A 19,800-nucleotide genomic window follows, 5' to 3' on the forward strand; every position below is an offset into this window, starting at 1 on the left:
GCCATCCTTGCCCATAAGTAAGCCTAGTAAGCTTATTGGCTGTAAGAGTTAACTGTGGTAGAATTGAACTTGGGATCTTAGGAGGGGTAGATAGTACTATGTCTCCCTTGGGGATGTAATCAGCCTATATACAAACAGAATAAATGATCAATGAGATCCCTGCCCCTTTTCAAGAACAAGTCCCAAGTCACATGGAGCATGAGCTCTATGACCTGACTCATGACAGGAGTTTGTCCCAACTTTCCCAACTCACCCACACAGGAAGGCATAGGCTTGTCCCACACCCTCCGGTCCCCACTCAGGCAGGTCAGAGTACTGCTGCCGTGCATGGCATAGCCTGGATTGCAGCTGTAGAGAACCACAGTGTCCGTGAAGTGGCCATCATCTCGAATCCTGTAGCCATAGTTAGGGATGCCTGGGTCCTCACATTTCACTAGGTCAAAACCTAGAGGGAGAAAAGAGCAGGTGAGTCAGCTCAAGAGAGAACACATCAGCCTTTAAACGGGAGACTTTGAAGTGCTGGAAGGAAAAGACACAGTGTACGTTCAAGGGAGAAAGGAATTGTGGGTCTTTAAGGTCTATCTGCAAATGGCTTGTGTTTTTAAGATTATGGTTGCCATAGTCACTCCTCCCCCTGTCTATTCTCTGCCTCACAGGGCCATGTGTTTCCACCATCCCATCCACACTTCTGGTCAGCAAGCTGCATTCTCCAGCTCAAAGTTCCTTACAGCCACAAGCTTAGAGCCTTCACATCTAGTTCCTGTTCAACTCAGACCTCCAGGAGGGAGGTGTAACAGTGCTGTCATGAGAGCACTGTGTGGGGAAAGCTCACAGCAAGAGCTCACAGCAGCCCGCATCATAATACTCCCTCCCTCCCGACAACTTCCCCACCTCCAATATCTCAGGCATCATGGGAGTTACAAAGCTCTTGTTAGGCTTGGGAAATAGCTCAGTCCCTTGGATAAGTGCCTGCTGTAGAAGCACAAGGTGAGTCTGGATCCTCAGTAGCTACATAAAATGCCTGCCGTGGCAGGAAGCAGAAACAGGAGGATCTCTGCAGCTTGATAGTCAATCACTGAGCTCTAGGTTCAGTGACAGACCTTGTCTCAAAAGATGATGGACAGCAATTGAGGAAGACACCTATCCTCCCTGACCCACCTTCACACACACATAGGATGGATGCATAACCACAAAGTCATTCCTGCCCACCCAAACTGGTTCTCAGGAGATCCCGTCTGCCATGGTTCTTTAGCCTAGTCTCCAGCCACCTGAGGACCACATCAGCTCAGTCTCCAGGAGGAATCACAGAGACATCTTACCGTGAGGCTTTACATGGGTAGATGACAGAAATGAAGATTTAGCTGCTGGGTTCTGAGAGCTGTATATTGTTTTCATGAGAGGCAGTATTTTAGGGCTGTCTGTGGAGGCAGCCTTACACTAATATATTTCTCTGCAGATCATGATGCAAATTTCAATGATTATAAAAAGCAGAGCTAAAAAGTTGCAGGGCCATGTGGTCTGTTTGCTTCCATTCCCACCTAACATTCCCTTCCCAAATTAGATTAAATTTGAAAACGGATGTGTGACTTTCCACACTGTTTGCCTGTCAAGCTTGCACGCCTTTGAGGAGAATTGCTCTTTACATTTACAATCTGGTTTTATTCCAGCAAGCTTTAAATAAGCAAGACCGAATCTTGCTACTCAGTAGGTAGAGAGGAGAGAGCAGGCTGCTGATTCTTTCCTGGGAGGCACCACAGCTTCCTTTTGCAACGTCCCATGCTCTGCAGTATCAGACTTCACTGGCCATGAAATCATTATCTTTACAATAACTTTGCTCTATCTCAAATGCTAACCATAAAAAACAAACAAACAAACAAAATGGAATGCAAGAGCAGAAGCACCTAACATGTTGGTGCAAAAAGGGACAGTTTGAATTGCCATAGCTCAGGGTAGGAATAAGGAAAGGACCTCCACTGCATGCAGCTTTGAGGCTGTGCAATTCTACCATCTCAGTAAAATACTGAGTCCTGTGCAACATGTGAGCAAGTCCTCCAGGGCCCCAGTGCTGCATAGGTGTCCTGAGTGATGATTTCAGCCTGGATTGTTCTGATACTGTTTTAGCTGGCTTTGGAGTTTGGAAGGGATGTCACCTGAACTGTGCTTCAGAATATAATTCTGCCAAGGCCTTGGGATGACTGGGGGCAGAATGACCAGCTAGGGTACAGTAACCTCACACCTAGAGGAGTTGGTGAGAGCAAATGTTGTGTCCAAATGTCCCACTGTCTTAAACTGGGTGTGCTGAGTAGCAGCCCAGGGGAACACACCCTTGGGAACCAGTTAAACAGACAAGGTCTAAGCAGACAATCATTAACACCATAAAGACAAGGTTGAGTCTTATTGTCAGTACTGTTGTATCAGGACCCCAAATCAAATAAAGCATCCAGTTAATGTGACACTCCACAGACAACAGGCCACCCAGGACCTGTCACTGAGGGCTCCTCAGAGACTCCTCAGAGACTCTCTCCACACTGCATCCCTAAGGCAGCCAGGGTCTACAAAGTCCCTGAAATTCACCCCACTATAATCCAAAAGTCCATCCACTGAGAATAGCTGGAATCTGGATGTTGTAACTTCATAAAAATGCCACAGGTGGATCCATGTGCAGGATGTGCAGAGGTCAGAAGCCCTCAGTGGGATTGCTACAGCAGGCTGTTGACAACATTGAGTGAACTGAGTTTGATCAGGTTTTTAAACTGTACACCTGCTTGGCATCTTTTAAAGTTGCCTATTTGGTGTAATGGTTTCAATCACAGTTGGAGTGCGGTAAATTTTCCTGTTCCACTAATGCATGCCAAGTAATTGTGCACACACATATGCATCCACACACACTCACACACATATGCCTACATACAGAGATATAAGCAGACACACACATACCAGCTTTGGAGGAAAATGAGAATGAGAATGTATAGCAATGGTCCCAGTGGCCGTTCAGTTTTACAATGAATCATGTCTTCTATGTTGAGAGAACACAGCCCCAGAAAACTTTCTTCAGTGTGGATGTATGCTTGCCTTTATAAAGGGCAGCCATACTCTTGGGGTCCCAGTGAATGTTTTCAGTAGAGCACAGCCACCACTGCCCAGATGGTCCAGATGTGAGTGCTTATGACATTACTCAGAACATGTGTCTCTTATGCTGAGCAAGTGTGTTCTTTGTGGGACCAAATCTCCTAGGTCTACAAGTATTGTTATTCCACAATTATCTTAAAAGAACATTTTCTTCTCTCCTAATGGCTTGAGGTCTTTATTTGAAACAAGGAAGAAAGAAACATTAAAAACAAAGCAAGCAAGAGAGATAATAACACATATCAGTAAAAACGTGACTGGATTTGATGTGGACGAAGGTTTTAGAGAATCATGTTTATTGCCTTTTCTATCACTTTTAGAAATTTGTTTGTACCACATGTCAGGCCAATCAGGGAAGCTGGTTATTGATGGGGGAAGGGGGGACCAGACAGTCTTCTTAGGCTGTGTAATATTTCTTCCTGTGCTTTTATTATTTCTTCAAAGGTCACATGAAATCTCTTGCCTTGTAAAAGTTCTACACTCAATTCTGCACCCCTGCAGGCTTACCCAGTATAAGTCTTCTGTGAAATATACTCTTCCTCATTGGAAGGTAGTACTTGACCATTTCAGAACTCATTTGCCCAATGGTCAGTCCATCAAAGAGAATTTTGTCCTCCTAAACATCTAATGGTTTGCTAATTCACACAGCTAGGCAGAAATCAGAGACATTTATGCCTGGGGGATGCACAGAATGTGACATTGGTTGATATTTTGGTGGGATGAGAGAAAGGTCTTTAGTCTTCAAGAGCTGAGGCTGCAAATATCACTTGTACTACAAAGGAGCTTAGTCACATGCCATAAAACAAGGCACTGCCTTTATGGGTACCTGGGGTTTGGCCAGAGCCTGCCTAGGTCTCCAGGCTTGGAGCCACCAATGTTCTAGCTTCCCCTGCAGACAGCAAGAGCCCTAAGTTTGACTCTCTGGGTCTCCATGAATGCAGGTCTACTGTGGTGCAGGAAGACCAGTCCCCACCATCTGCAGCTTGAATAACTGAACACTACGTTCAATATTGATAAAGGCATTGAGTTTATCTGTAACTGCAGAGGTCTGAAATGATGCTATATCTTTCTATGATATGTCTTTATTGTTTTAGGGGAATATCTTTTACTACAGGTTATTTTTTAATTCCAAGTTATTAGAAGACATTTTATTTGAATCTGTAAAAATATTTCTCTGAATAGATATCTCCAATATAATGTGTACTTAAAAAGATTTGTAAATGGTTTACCTGAAGCCCACTAAGCAATAAAGGCTAGAAAATGCAGGCAAGTAACCTCTCCTATGGTGAAGGTGCCAGGAATCAGTGTGAATACTGCCTATGTTTGTTTTTTTTGTTTTTTTGTTTTTTTTGTTTTTTTTTTTGGTTTTTCGAGACAGGGTTTCTCTGTGTAGCTTTGCGCCTTTCCTGGGACTCACTTGGTAGTCCAGGCTGGCCTCGAACTCACAGAGATTTGCCTGGCTCTGCCTCCCGAGTGCTGGGATTAAAGGCGTGCGCCACCACCGCCTGGCTGTGTTTTCTTTTTATCACAGTAACTTGGAAAAATAAATCAAGTTATTTGTGTCAAAACATTATGAGGAGCTATAGTCTAAGCCTGAATACATAGTCATTTTGTTTCTGTCTGTTTTCTAGAGATTTCTTCATAAGTCATCCATACTACAAGGATGCTGGGAACAAGATGTTCTAGTCAAAACAGTATCTAAACATCAAGTAGATTAAAATTACTCCCCAATATTTTTGCAATAATTACCCATTGTTATATTCTTTATACCATCTCTTTTCTAAGACAACTTTTCTCCTGTATCTCTCCCAAGTCTAATGAGGACTTAATGATAGAACTGACTGAATTTTCTTCCTTTAATATTCTCACTAAAGCTCCACTCTGCATGTATCCCTCTGTTCAGTAAGGACTAGGAGTTGGGTGTTATTAGCTCTGACTAAATGCCCTGGCGAATGTGCCTTTCTGCTCAGTGAGCTACAGAAGCTGGTTAGAGGAGGTGCCTGTCCCCTGTGGATCCCTAGTGTCTTCTCTTGTGCGCAACTGAAACCACCAGACACTTGTGGCAAGCCCCCACCACACAGCTCTACATAAGGCTTTTCAACATGGACAATGTTCTTGCTTTGACAAAGTAATCCTTTTCTTCATCATCTATGTAAACTTCCCATCTCTAAAATACGGACAGGGATTTCACATATCTGATTTAGAAAGGAGAAGTATACTGAAAAAAAATCTAAATATCTTTTTTGTTAACTCTATTTGTAGTTGTATGACATAAAAGAGGGGTTAGTATGGGGGCACTTGCTTAAACTAATTTTCGTGACTTACTTTAGAAGGAGAGTTAATTAATATTGAACTTCTTGAAGTGGTTAATTGACCTGTGTTTTAAAATACAACTCATACTCAAGAATAAAATTCTCTAGGTGCAGTGTTTGCATTTAGTTTGAAAATATTGAGTTATAAATCTGTGTCATTCCTTGGTCATGGCTACATTGATTTATTAGCTGAAGTAATTTTTCACTGATTATTTTCATTTTCTCCATATATTGTTTTTCCCACATACTAACTTTGAGAGACCCTGTGTCAAGATATTATAAATTTTCAGTAAAATAACAACAGTGAACATGATGTTGATGATACTCAAATAAAAAAAATGTGAATTTCTGAGCTCCTGGGAGAGACAGGAAAGCTAAAAATGTGGGATCTGGGGACCAAACTCAGGTCCTTATGCTTGCATGGTAAGCAGTTTACTGATGGAGTTACCTCCCTAAGCCAACATAATTTATTAATTTGATATTTTCTGGATAGAATACATTAATGGATGGTAAAAGTATAGAGACTCTCTTGCTCTCTAGCAAGAGATACAGATAGAGACAGAAGCACAGACATGATTCCTCTAGTTATCCAGCTGACGATACATGTCTAATGTAAACTATCTTTTTTTTTTTTTTTTTTGGTTTTTTGAGACAGGGTTTCTCTGTGTAGCTTTGCTCCTTTCCTGGAACTTCTTTGGAGACCAGGCTGGCCTCGAACTCACAGAGATCCACCTGCCTCTGCCTCCCGAGTGCTGGGATAAAGGCGTGCGCCACCACTGCCCGGCGTAAGCTATCTTTGTTGTACTCATTGATTACTGAGACCATGCAGATTTAGACATATATAAAGCACATTCTCTATTATGACATTTATGCTGAAGGAGTAAATTAGATGCCAAAGAGACAAAAAAAAAATCCTTGTTCATTAGGAGATTGTGGTCCACACTGGCTAAAAAACCAACATGCAACAGTTAATACCTTACATGTCAGCAGGACACCACTTGCTCACTCAATACACACTGAACACATATCTTCACTGGATACCATACCATATTTCAATGCACAGCCCCAGTCACAACTTACAGGGCCCAGCCTAAGGAGAGGCTTCACAGATCCATCAGCAAATGAATGCCTAAGGAAGACACAGGACATCCACGTGTTGGTGGCCACCAGCAAAGGAGGTCACATGCTGAGTTGCATGGCTCCTTCCTTGAGGGTCAGCGCCAACAGGAGAGGAGCACAAGATAGCCCATGTATAGGCAGCCACTCTCTGAGTGTGTGGCTGCTTCTAAATGAGCCACCTGTGCTACCCTAGGAACAAGCTGCTGAGAAGTCACACAGGGAAGCCCGAGGGTGGCTTTTCCTTTAGTTTCACAAGTGCACACACACACAAATGTTCATGCAAACATTTGTACATAGGAATAACCAATAGTCCAGCCATGAACTTGGCTCACAATATTCCATGTTTCATAGCATAGAATACTAATCTCTAGAACATAACACAGGACAAACTAGTAGTTTACACACAGGTAACAATTTAAAATGTAACTTCCCTCTTCAAGGTTCTGTTTTTCTTTCAAATTTTGTTTGGTTCATTTGTTTCATCTAGGAATAATATGTCCAAGGAATATATAATTCAAAGTAGTATTTTTTTTTTTACACCCTGGAATTCCACAATTTCTTAAAATACTTATACTATTTCAAGCATCTGGTTAGCTGGCATGGGAATCTGTGTAACTGCAGACAGAGGCTTCCTGGACAAATATGAGTGAAAATTTATAAGATAAAAATAGTTTTATGTAATGCTCTAATAAATATTCATTTTAAAAAGTGAGATAAAATCAAAGCTAGGTTGAACACAGAGTTTAAAACCTGGAAATGTTAGCAATAATGGAGCCAATGTGCAGAAGAAGACAGCAGCAAAAACTACCTAATACCACAACGCAAATGCCAAAATGAGACATAGAGAAATTATAATGTGGCTTCAAGAGTTTCAATTTCCAACATAAACTTGCAACATTTCTAAGAATCTTCAGCATTTCTGTTAAATTGAATTACATCATTATTTTTAAAGGTAGGAACAGCCTCAACATGAAATCCTTTAAATGCAATTGTCAGCGGGGCAGTTAGGGAAACATTCAATGATATATGTATATCTCTTAGAAGTATGGCTTTCTCAGCAATCTACTTTGGTACCCATTGTCTAGAACCCAGTAATGCAAGCATTCATACTTATTTGATTGGTGCCTCTAAAAACATTTTCTGTAAGCTCTGGTTAATAGATTCTTTTCACCTACTTTTGCCTTGGGAGCCTGGGGAATTGGTGGGGCCTGACCCTGGGATCTTATTTAGGGACATGATCCTGTATGTGGCCCTCACTTGACAGGACTTTCCTGTTGGTGGCAGTGTACATGCTCAGTGCCATGTGAGGCCAAAGGCAGTTACAGGCAGTAATTTGATGTGAGGCTGAGTTCACAGAATGCCAATGCAGAGTGCTAAGATTCATACAATCAAGTTAAATGCTCAAAATCTATGAACCTTCAGGTTCCGTGGGGCGGAGGGAGGCTGGGGGATTCTTAAAGAAAGAGACTTCATATCTACTTAGGGATTCTAACCCAAATACTGGGAATAGGGAGGGCGGGAGGGTAGGGCAGGGGAGGTCCAGGCTCTTTAGCCTCCCTGTGCTAGCCCGGAGAAACAGTCTACTAGAAGGTCCCTTTCCATGCAGCTCCCAGAGACCTTGGTGCTTGGGGAAGACATCCTGCCACCCTTTTGGAGGCTGGACCACAGCTCTCCTCACTTGCTTAGGCAGAACCAAGTGCTTTTTTTTAAAAATCACCCAACATCACACCAAGGGTTTCATTGGTTGTCTGTCATAAGATAACAGTGAGATTTCCATTTTCCCAGAACTTGTTCAACTTTGGATTGAGCAATTTAACCAGCACACCCCATGTCAAGTTTCCCCACCTTAGCTGGCCCACACCTGCTCCCCTTATGCCTCTGAGGGCAGTTCCTGGCCCAGTTTCTAGCAAGGGTTAGGATGCCTTAGATACATGCCCTCAATGCACATTTCCCTCTTCAGTCTATGCCTGTCCTAGAAGAAACCAAAGTCTTTCAGGGACGGAGTATGAGGACTCTGATTAGGACTAAAGAAAGCAGCAATCCACCTCGAGAGGCAACTTAATGAGATGGCCAGGGCCCAAAGAAGTGGGAGGAGGGGAAAGAGGAACTGGGCAGCTGAGCTCTGCCTGGCGATGCTCTGGCCTGAGCCCTGGTATCATGGGACCTGGTCTGTCTTATTCCTTGGGGTTCGATGTGATTGGCATATAGAGAATTTTTAAGAAGGAGGAAAGACTTTATAAAACACCGTGAGCTCTTCATAAATAAACTATCCATAATATATGGGATAACCTATAATACTTGAATTTATTGCTGCTCTGCTATATTCTTCAAGAACTAATAGACACAAGGGAGTGGCTGTAGCCTGTGTGGGAATGTGTCACCTCAAGCATGGAGTGAAGTCATCAGTCACTAAGAAGTGTCAGCCACAGCTGAAGTACTGCTGATACAGCCCAGAAATCTACCTACGGGTCCTCAAGACCCACATCTCACTCTTCAAAGAACTACTGAGTGACTGACTGCCAGCTGTCAGTCTGACTGCAACTCCTGAGTGCCAGGCAGCCATCCATCACTCTGCTGCTTCTTCAGTTGTGAATGAACAGCCACCTGCTCCATAGCTGGAGCTCTGCATTGTCTTTATGGGCAAAGTCTAAACTTAAGGTCAAGATTAATTTCACAACACAAAGTGCCATAAGTAGAACAAGACTATCATATTTTAGCTCATCTTCAAAGTTACTCTCCTGTCTTGTGCGATCAGCCATTGTAGGCTTGCATGTATGCTCCCTGGAGTATGGACCCCCATGCTTTGGAAGCTCCTCCACCTTGGCCAGGCCCTCTTCCATCTACTGAAGGCCTGCCTATAAGCTGGAGCCACAAAGAGTCTCCAGTTTAAACTTCCAGTGATCTGGGTGGCCATTCAAGAAACTCCCAGAAGCTGGCTTTCTGTCTTACTGGGTCAAAGAATGGCTCACCACCGTCCAAGTCAGGTTGTGCCCGAGGATGCAACACACTCCTTTTGGAGCATCTTACACTACCCCTTGCAACTCTCTAAGCACTGAGGATACTTGGGAATTTCTTATGAATCTTGCCACAAACACAAAGACTAGTGTTATTTTTATTCTTTTATTTCTCATTCATAGTGTCTATCACTCCATGTAGGAGGGGATCTTCCTGAAAACAGATGCAGGGTTACTTTAATTTATCTACACAGTCCTGGTCCTTAATGCATAAACCATGATATATGTTCACGTCATCATACTTAATTGACACTCATCTTAATCTAGACAATGGGTTTACTTGCTATTGATTAAACTAAAATAACAACCTTCTAGTGATTTCCAAATTTAGTGAAATACAAGCTCCACTGCTTGTCCACATAAAGCAACTAGCAAAAACAGGCTTTCAAAACTAAGAAGATAAATTTGTGCCCTGCAAATTTTAATACTTCCTAATTTGCTCCAGAAATTGAAAGGATTTAAAAATAGCATTCAATCAGAAATATGCAGCAATTGAAGTTTCAAAATGAGTTTAATAATAATTCATGTGAATAGAATAGAAGCTGGAAAGTTTCCCATTCCTCCACAAATTCAGTTTCCAAAGAGGGAATCCCACTGGACCCTTGCTGTACCCACATAAGGATGCTCATGACACATGCACATATTAAGACAGATACAGCATGGATTATTTTACATCACATAAATTTCAGCATAGACATCTTCATTAGAAATACAAAGTGGTTTTATTTTGCTCAAAGCAAATTCAGTTAGAGGACAGAATACAAACTGAAAGCCAATATTCTGGTTTGTGGGAGCCAATGACCTGGGTAGCAGAGTAGGCTAGCAACAGAGACAAACAATCCTCTCCTGTTCTTTTCTTTTTTAGGCTTTGTTTTGAGATTTGCTCTCACTTTGCCAGCCAGGCTATCCTGGAACTGGCCATCCTTCTGCTTCACTCTCTCTATCACTTCTAGGCATGTGATAGAGAGTAGCCATCCACACTGTCTGCATTTCTTGATGAATGATTTTCTTATTTCTATTTTCTACAAAAAGCACTGCACAACTTTATGTCTGGATGTGTCTTTCATTTAAAAATATCAGTGAAGCAATGATTATCCATTCAAGTCAGTAAGGAATAATAATCTATAAATGAGCCATTTCCAAACAATACCTTCCATTACTTTATTATCTAAGAGGACAGATCAATAATCTCTGGTCCTAAACAAGACCTTACTTCAAACTGAAGTTCATGGTCATCAGTGGAAGATTCTAAAAGGGATAATGATTCTCAGTGCTTAGATGATCACCACAGGTATTTTACTATCTTACTTTTTCTCAACTCATGTTTCACTAGTCAAGGTGCATAATGCACTGGGCTCTAGTTAGTTACTCAAAGCAGAAGGAATGCACTGGAGTACTGGCCTCCATGTGTAGCACGTTCCCAAGATACCAAGTTTTATGGCCATGGAGTTCCCAGTAAAAGGCCAGGTGGCTTACTTGGGTCAGAACAAGGCCATTTCTACTTCATTCAAAGGCTCCAGTCCACCACAGGGGCATTTTTTCCTGTGCAATTTTTCACATAACCACTGCCATATTTCTGATAAAGGGCTGGGTTTCTGACCAACTTGATGTCCAGTTCTGACTTAGGAAACTGATTCTTCACTGAGGTCGGCATTTTCCTGTGGAGTGTAAAGGCTCAGAAATCCCAGTCAGTTGGAATACAAACCTCAGGTCCACGGTATGTTCCTTCCCTGTCTTGTTTACCATTGCCTGCCACTGAGCCCTACCCATTGAGGGTCTTTTAAGAATGGCATGCATATCCCCCTGTGGCCCATGCTATTTTGCTATTCCTTCTGGAATAAGTTGTAAAATTGCCAGAGAATGACTTCTGACTTCCTCATTTCCTACAGTCTTTACATGACAAGATTAAATGCTTTGACCGTATGCCACACTGTGTCAAATTCACCTAACAATAAAGTCTCGTCTCTCTTAATGTTTTTGGAGAATTTCATATATAAGCACTACATTTACACCATTCCTATCTATCTTGTCTAACCTCTAACTCTTCTTTTGTCCTCCCAACTGCTCCTAATATTTATGGCATCTAAATCTTTGATTTTTTTGCCACACACACACACACACACACACACACACACACACACACACATATACTTCCCAGGTCCCTTTAATGTTGCTCATCTGTACATGTGTTCAAGGCTTACTACTTGGGGTTAGATAACCTATGGGGGGCTTGATCCACAGAGAGGACTGGTTCTATTTCTCTTGGCAGCTCTTAATTGTCTGTAGCTCTTCATCCAGGTGTGGGATCTTCTGAGATTTCAGCAATCTGCATTTGCAGGTGGTGTTATTACTTGGGTCTTGTTTTGGTGATCATATTATTGGAGACTTCCCGGGTGCAGCTCCCTGTCATATACAGAAGACACTATCTCACAGGAGATGTCCCAATCGTCTCTCTCTTCCTGCCCTCTCTTCTGCAATGTTTCTGAGTCTTAAGTATAGTAGTTGTATCATTGGGGTATCAGTTTGGGTTGGTACCCCATGGTTGGTTGTTTTCCATATTTTGTCCAGTTATGGATTTCTGTAATTGTCTCCATCTACTATGAAAAGACATTCATTTGATGAGATGTGGGGGCCACACTTGCTTTAAAAACCTACCCTTTTCTGTTTTGCACATGAATAAACACTGACCAGGGTTAAGAACTGGGGCCTTCACCCCAACCGCTCTTTCTTTCCTACTCTATGCCCAAGGGCCTGGGACACGACACCAAAAGAGACAGTAGGGTGACATTCTTGATCTCTTTCAGCACTGAAACACTCATTGATTTTTTTTCTTCAATTTTTTTGAATTTTAGGACCAAAAAAAAAAAATCCAAGACTAATTGCTTATTTCTAGAAGAAAAAAAGGTCCTGGCATGTGACAGTTCAAGCAGCTGGCCATGCCCACATTGAGGTATGCTTCTGGTCTTTGGATACCCACATGCATGCCCTCCTCCCACACCTGGCCCCTGAGACACAGTCTCAGGAAGCAAGTGTGATTTTTGGCACTCACTGTTGGTCTTGGTTAGTTCAACAACTCTAGATTTTGGCCTGCTTCAAGCTCCATGTTTCTCAGTGATTTGGTACCTGTTTCACAGTTCCTCAGTCCAATATCCCCACAGTGGATTCTATTGGGAGGCTTGTTTGCAGATCAGTGCTTTCAGAAATGTTCATTTAATCACACAAAAAAGCATTTGGCAATATTGCTACAATTCAAATAACCACCAAATGTCCTGATGCCAAAGTGTGCGAAGTAGAAAAAATAATAATAATTTTGAATCTGAATGAATTATATGACTTATTTTATTTTATTTTGTTTTACAATATAATTTAGTTCTACATATCAGCCACAGATTCCCTTGTTCTTCCCCCTCCTGCCCCCCTCCCGTGCCCCCCAGCCCACCCCCCATTTCCACTCCCTCCAGGGCAAAGCCTTCCCTGAGGATTGAGATCAACCTGGTAGACTCAGTCCAGGCAGGTCCAGTCCCCTCCTCCCAGGCCAAGCCAAGCGATCCTGCATAAGCCCCAGGTTTCAAACAGCCAACTCATGCACTGAGCACAGGACCCGGTCCCACTGCCTGGATGCCTCCCAAACAGATCAAGCCAATCAACTGTCTCACTTATTCAGAGGGCCTGATCCAGTTGGGGGCCCCTCAGCCATTGGTTCATATTTCATGTGTTTCCATTCGTTTGGCTATTTGTCCCTGTGCTTTATCCAACCTTGGTCTCAACAATTCTTGCTCATATAAACCCTCCTCTTTCTCGCCAACTGGACTCCCGGAGCTCCACCCGGGGCCTAGCCATGGATCTCTGCATCCAGTTCCCACAGTCATTGGATGGGGTTTCTAGCATGACAATTAGGGCGTTTGGCCATCCTATCACCAGAGTAGGTCACTTCGGGCTGTCTCTTGACCATTGCCAGCAGACTATTGTGGGGGTATCTTTGTGGATTTCTGTGGGCTTCTCTAGCACTTTGCTTCTTCCTATTCTCTTGTGGTCTTCATTTACCATGGTCTCCTATTCCTTGTTCTCTCTCTCTGTTCTTGATCCAGCTGGGATCTCCTGCTCCCCTAAGCTCTCTTTCCCTCGACCCTCGCCCTTCATTACCACCACTCATGTCCAGGCTGTTCATGTACATCTCATCCATTTCTCTGTCATTGGGCGATCCCAGTGTCTTTCTTGGGGTCCTGTTTTCCAGGTAGCCTCCCTGGTGATGTGAGTAGCAGTCCAGTCATCCTTGTTCCACATCTAGTATCCTCCTATGAGTGAGTACATGTTTGTCTTTCTGAGTCTGGGTTACCTCACTCAGGATGATTTTTTCTAGATCCATCCATTTGCCTGCAAACTTCATGATGTCATTGTTTTTCTCTGCTGAGTAGTATTCCATTGTGTATATGTACCACATTTTATTTATCTATTCTTCAGTTGAAGGGCATCTAGGTTGTTTCCAGGTTCTGACTATTACAAACAATGCTGATATGAACATAGCTGAGCAAGTGTCTTTGTGGTATGATTGAGCATTCCTTGGGTATATGCCCAAGAGTGGTATAGCTGGATCTTGGGGGAGATTGATTCCCAATTTTCTAAGAAAGCGCCATATTGATTTCCAAAGTGGTTGTACAAGCTTGCATTCCCACCAGCAGTGGAGGAGAGTTCCCCTAGCTCCACATCCTCTCCAGCATAAGGTGTCTTCAGTGTTTTTGATCTTAGCCATTCTGACAGGTGTAAGGTGGTATCTCAGAGTTGTTTTGATTTGCATTTCCCTGATAATTAGGGATGTTGAGCAATTCCTTAAATGTCTTTCAGCCATTTGAGTTTCCTCTGTTGAGAATTCTCTGTTTAGTTCTATAGTCCATTTCTTAATTGGACTGTTGGGCATTTTGATGTCTAATTTCTTGAGTTCCTTATATATTCTGGATATCAGTCCTCTGTCAGATGTGGGGTTGGTGAAGACCTTTTCCCATTCTGTAGGCTGTCGCTTTGCCTTGTTGACCATATCCTTTGCTCTACAAAAGCTTCTCAGTTTCAAGAGGTCCCATTGATTGATTGTTTCTCTCAGTGTCTGAGCTACTGGTGTTAATGACTTTTATTTTTAAGACATTTTGAAGGACAACTTAACATAGGTAAGAGAAGTCAGTCTCAATCAAACCATGACCCAGTGCTGCTTCCTTCCTGACAAGGGGTCAAGGAATTTGAGACTTTTACTGATCATGGATGACCCTGTCCAAGTGCAATGTATTGACGACAAACAAAGACAATAATTGTTACTTTTTATTATCCCCAAGAAGAGCAGGGAAATTCCATCATCACTGCCCCCATAAAACTTGACATTTTATAGTGTTTGATGACATCATCTATTGGCCTTCATTTTATTTCTCCCTTAAGTCATAGGCTTTGACTGTAGTCTGTATAATTAAACTCTTTAAGCACCCTTCTCTGGGTCCTCATGTCTTCCTCCAAATCCTGCTGGCCAATAATACATACACCAGTTCTAAATGATGAAATCACAGCAAAAGAAATTCTAGTTGTGAAAAGTAACAAATTGTTTATATAAGGATAAAAAGCCCCAACAAACCAAAGAAAATCTATTTGAGGAATTATACAAAAAACTACAAAGACTGGTCCTGAGTTAATCCCCAGGCATGAGGGTGCAGGTGATTTTGCAGATCATTAGGGAATCCCAGGACCTGACCTTGGCAGTTGTACATTAGCCCAGTGTCAAACATCTGGGAGAGTGGACTGGATGCCCACCTCTACCTCCACTTTGCTCTTTGACACTGAGTTAATCAGACAGACATCACCTCTGTCATTTGCTTCATTAACTGGAGGAATAACACTATCCATCCCCCTCCCTCTGAGATGTGAACAGAGATTTATCTCCTGTTTGCACTGTGGCTTCACCCCAAGGCAGACAGAAGTAGTGTGGACTTCAAGTTCAAGGTGAAATACATCCATAGACACAGACCAGCATCTTCTTGGGAACATTATCAGATTTGGCCATGATTATTTTTAATGGCATCCTATAATTCATCAAAAAAGGTACTATGAGAATGAGACAGTGTAATGCAAGTCACAGACTAGGTCAGATAGGGTCTTGTCTCATACAGAGAACAGAAGTCTCAAGGGTAGAGATGCCTTACCTCTTTATAAAATATCCATTGTGTTTCACAATAAATTTTGGAGTTCCTTTTAGGTCCTTTGAGCAGCCTGTGTCTCTATTGTATTTGAATTGTCACTGTGACATTTCCCCTGGAAGTCATTATGTCAAAAAATGGATTATACACATACAGGTTTATGGGTTGGCTTTTCTCACAGAAGCGGAGTGAAAAGGGGGTGTTGTGAGTTGTAAGAAACAGCCAGACATGTCTCCGTGTGGAGATGGGAAAGGTCACAATGATGCAGTAACAGAGGTTGTGTGTCACACTTGTCACACCCCTGCCATTCAAGCTGACCCTCTTCACAGCGTTATTTTTACATAGCACAAGATATTCTGGGCACATGATTTCTCTTTCAAATTACAGAATACTTTGTATAAAACAATCAGCTTGTAGCCCATTAAAATTAGGTGGTTTGTTTTCTCCAAAGTTGGATGTCACTACATTGTTCTCTAAAGAAAATTCATTGGGCAACTGTCTCAACAGTAACTGCCAAATTAAACTTCATCAAAATAGTGATAACTAGTCGAAGATGCATAATTAATTATGGGAACATAACTAAATACTGGAGGATGTCAAGGTAAATTTTTGATAAAAATAAGAACTGTGTTGCCATTTATAAGTGCCCAGAAGTTACTCTGTTTGCTTCAATTCTAAAGAACTCATTTGTATGATAGTGGATGACCTCACCAGGACCCATCCCGCACTCCACCCCATTACTCATTCCCCCAACCCTATTTACTCCCTTGGACCCAGCTCACTACTGAGAGTCTTTCATGAAATCCGCTGATACTCTACATGGGTATTTGACTAATTTTGTACTTGACTAATCCTTAAATAGCCCAGGTCCAAGGTGCACCTTTTATTAAGGGGACTGGAAGTCCCAGTCCGAGGCAACCTCAGGTTCTGGATTTTGCCCTTATCTCCTGCGGGAGGTAAACCTTGCATGTTGTCAGGCTCACAGGAGGCCCTTGCTGCTATGGGGTTAGCTTTGTCATAACTGGAAGACAAATCTAAGCTACCGATTGTCACTACACCTGGGTCTCTCTAAGGACCCCTGGGTAGATGAAATGATTCTCCTTTCTTTTGCCTTAGTCTCTGGCTTAACAGTCTCCCAGTGTCCTGAGCAGCTATAACCACAGGCTCCAGTATGTCAGTATTCTGTCGCATCCTCTCTCATCTCTTCCATCCCCCAGGGTGTGACATTATCCCTGGGCTCAGTCCTGCCTCCTGGTGCTTCAAACATCTCTGCCCCTTCATAGACTTCTTCCATATTACCCACCTGATGGTGTGAAAGTGACTATAATGGACAACTAGGGCCTCATATCTTCCTCAAATACATTGTCATGGATCATGTGCACATTGTCACATGACTTTCCTTAGAGATGATTGCTTGGTAATCAATATAGAGACACAGGATTGACCAAATAAAGATGATCACTTGGATAACATGTAGATATACTGATAATAAATGCACAGTCTACCAAAGCGTACAGATTGGTACCATATAAGCTGTAGATACCTGTTGAGGTGTAGATCAGATACTTTGATCCCAGACATTATATAGCAAGATTATTTGTCAGGGGCCATAGAATAATAACCAGCATCCATGCCAGTGAGATTCCAGCACAGCAAAGAGAGGGCACTCAAGGAAGCACAGAAGAAACAGGTCAGGGCTACAGAGATGGCTCAGTGCATATGAGGGCTTGCTGAGTAAGCATGAGGTTCTGAGTTCAAGTCTCCAGCACCCATATAAAAACCTGAATGTGTCCATTCTCATATATAGTACCAGAACTATGGAAGCAGAGACAGGAGAATTGTTGTGGGTCCCTGGCTACCAGCCAAACTTCATGTTCACTGAGAAAGCTTGTCTCGAGGGAACAAGACATGGTGATAGAACAGAATGCTTAGTGTCCTCTTCTGGCTTCTGTGCGCACACGCACATAGGTGTGTGCATTTACACAGATACACCACATCACATACATGCACACATGCAAAAATAACTTTAAAAATAAAAACAAGAAAACATACACCACCACCAAAAATACCAGAGCAGTACTTATTTTCAAAGACCAACAGCATGGCCTTAAGACCTGTTGTTGGTGTCACGTTTTATCAGAATATGGCATGCACTTCTAATTCCTCTTAATTTGGGACATCCTCCCAAGTTCTTTGCTGATAAAAACTATGTTGCACAGGCTAGTGCTTTGCTTTGGGTTCTTAATTCTATCTCGGTCTTACTGGTTACACAAAAGCTTCATCTCCATGCTGTCATAGTTGCTGTTATACAGTTCCCATGTGACCATGATGGACCCTCAGAAATGACCCTACTATCCTGGGGTTATGCCTTATTCTGTAATAGGAAAGGCAGTGACCCAAAATAAAAGTTGCTATGGGCAAGAATTAGAAATCAGTTTCTCAGAAAAATTATTATGAGTCATTTTAAGGTTAAACCCTGATGACAAGTCCATTTATTGCTCTTGCTTTATATCTTTCTTGTTTTTATTACATTTGTTTAGTGTGTGTGTGTGTGTGTGTGTGTGTGTGTGTGTGTGTGTGTGTGTGTGTAGGGGGCACATATGTGCCACCACATATATGTAGAGATCAGTGGACAATTTGAACCTTTTCTCTCCTTCTATCATGTGGGTCTGAGGGATTGAACTCAGGACTCCAGGCTTAGGGGCAATCACCTTTACTTACTGCCATCTTGAAAGCCCCTGCTTTGCATTTTTTTGGACATTCCTAGTAGTGCTGAGAGGGCAGCTGGACCTGCAGAGGGCTTGCCTTGGGATTGCGACCCACAGCCTAACTCAAGAGGCATCTCAGTTGGATATGAAAGACCAGAGAAGAAATGTTTGGAGGGAGACAGAACCAGGGGCCAGGCAATGCTTTCAGAGATTTGTGTGGATCAAATTACTGCATTGACAACATGGAAGACGACTTTATTATAGTCCATGTATTTTAGGCAAACAATATTTTCAAAATTATTTAAATTTATCAATTTACTCAATTATTTTATTTAAATTATAAAATTATTTAAAAATAAGAATATAATTTATTTCTATGGAGCATATGACTATGTGTGTCTCCATTCATACTACATTTTTATCAGTTTAGGGAACCTTGAACTTCAAAAGGGCCTCCCTCAGTCCATATTGTAGCCTGTGAGACCCTGAGGACAAACCCAGTGACTCATGGACACCATGGGTGAGTGAGTGTGGGCTGTTTTGTTGTTGTTGTTGTTGTGTGTGTGGCAATTTATTTAACACCAATAGAAAATCGACACATGAAGAGCTACCTGTTATTTTTTTTAAACATTTCCAAAGAATTACCTAGCAGGCAGCCATGGGAAAACTTATCATGTTTAGGACAGTTTCCAACAGTTTTCCCAGCTGCATTAATGGCTACTTGGGAGCCAGAGGCTGTTCATATAAATAAAGCCTGGGTAGACATGATTGTGTCTCATGACAGCACTCTAAGGCAATGCCTTATGTTTATCTCAATTTTAATCTCCATTGAAATTAAATAAAAGTCTCTAACTGTTCCCATGGACCCCTGTGGAGGTTGATTTTCTTGTTTTCCTGACTCTGTTCTGTTCTATGCTTCATCTTGGTTCATTATACAATTGTAAACATTTTTTAGAACTACTCTCTGCATGGTAAGTTGTCCTGCTACAATTCCCTAGACTATAATTCAGTATAGAGTCTACAGGAGAGATGGCTTAGTGGCTAAGAGCAATGGCTGATCATTCAGAGGATCTGGGTTTGATTCTCAGCACCTACATCAGACAGCTCACAACTGTCTATAACTCTAGTTTCTATGAGACCTGACACTTTCTGTGGCTGCCTCAGGCACTCATTACACACATATATATTCACACACATAGGAAGGTAAAGTACTTATACAAATTAAAGATATTTTTAAAACACTAAGCATTTAGGGATGCTGTTCTTTTAATAGCATGGCCCTATTCAACTTTAAAACAGTGATGCTTACACATAGCTACCAAGAAATATTTGCAAACTCTGTCTTCATTTT

General features: G+C 42.1%; 1 protein-coding gene across 1 annotated transcript in view; it reads right to left on the reverse strand.

Annotated features, from left to right (window-relative positions):
• The window catches only part of Csmd1 (CUB and Sushi multiple domains 1), a 1,274,530-nt gene that overhangs the window by 247,780 nt on the left and 1,006,950 nt on the right, over positions 1–19,800 (reverse strand). Inside the window, 1 exon segment of the mRNA XM_059244994.1 lies at positions 254–445. Within this exon segment, the coding sequence (XP_059100977.1) occupies positions 254–445 (192 nt within the window).

The sequence above is a fragment of the Peromyscus eremicus genome, chromosome 17 (genome assembly GCF_949786415.1).
Source record: "Peromyscus eremicus chromosome 17, PerEre_H2_v1, whole genome shotgun sequence".
Classification (NCBI taxonomy): domain Eukaryota; kingdom Metazoa; phylum Chordata; class Mammalia; order Rodentia; family Cricetidae; genus Peromyscus; species Peromyscus eremicus.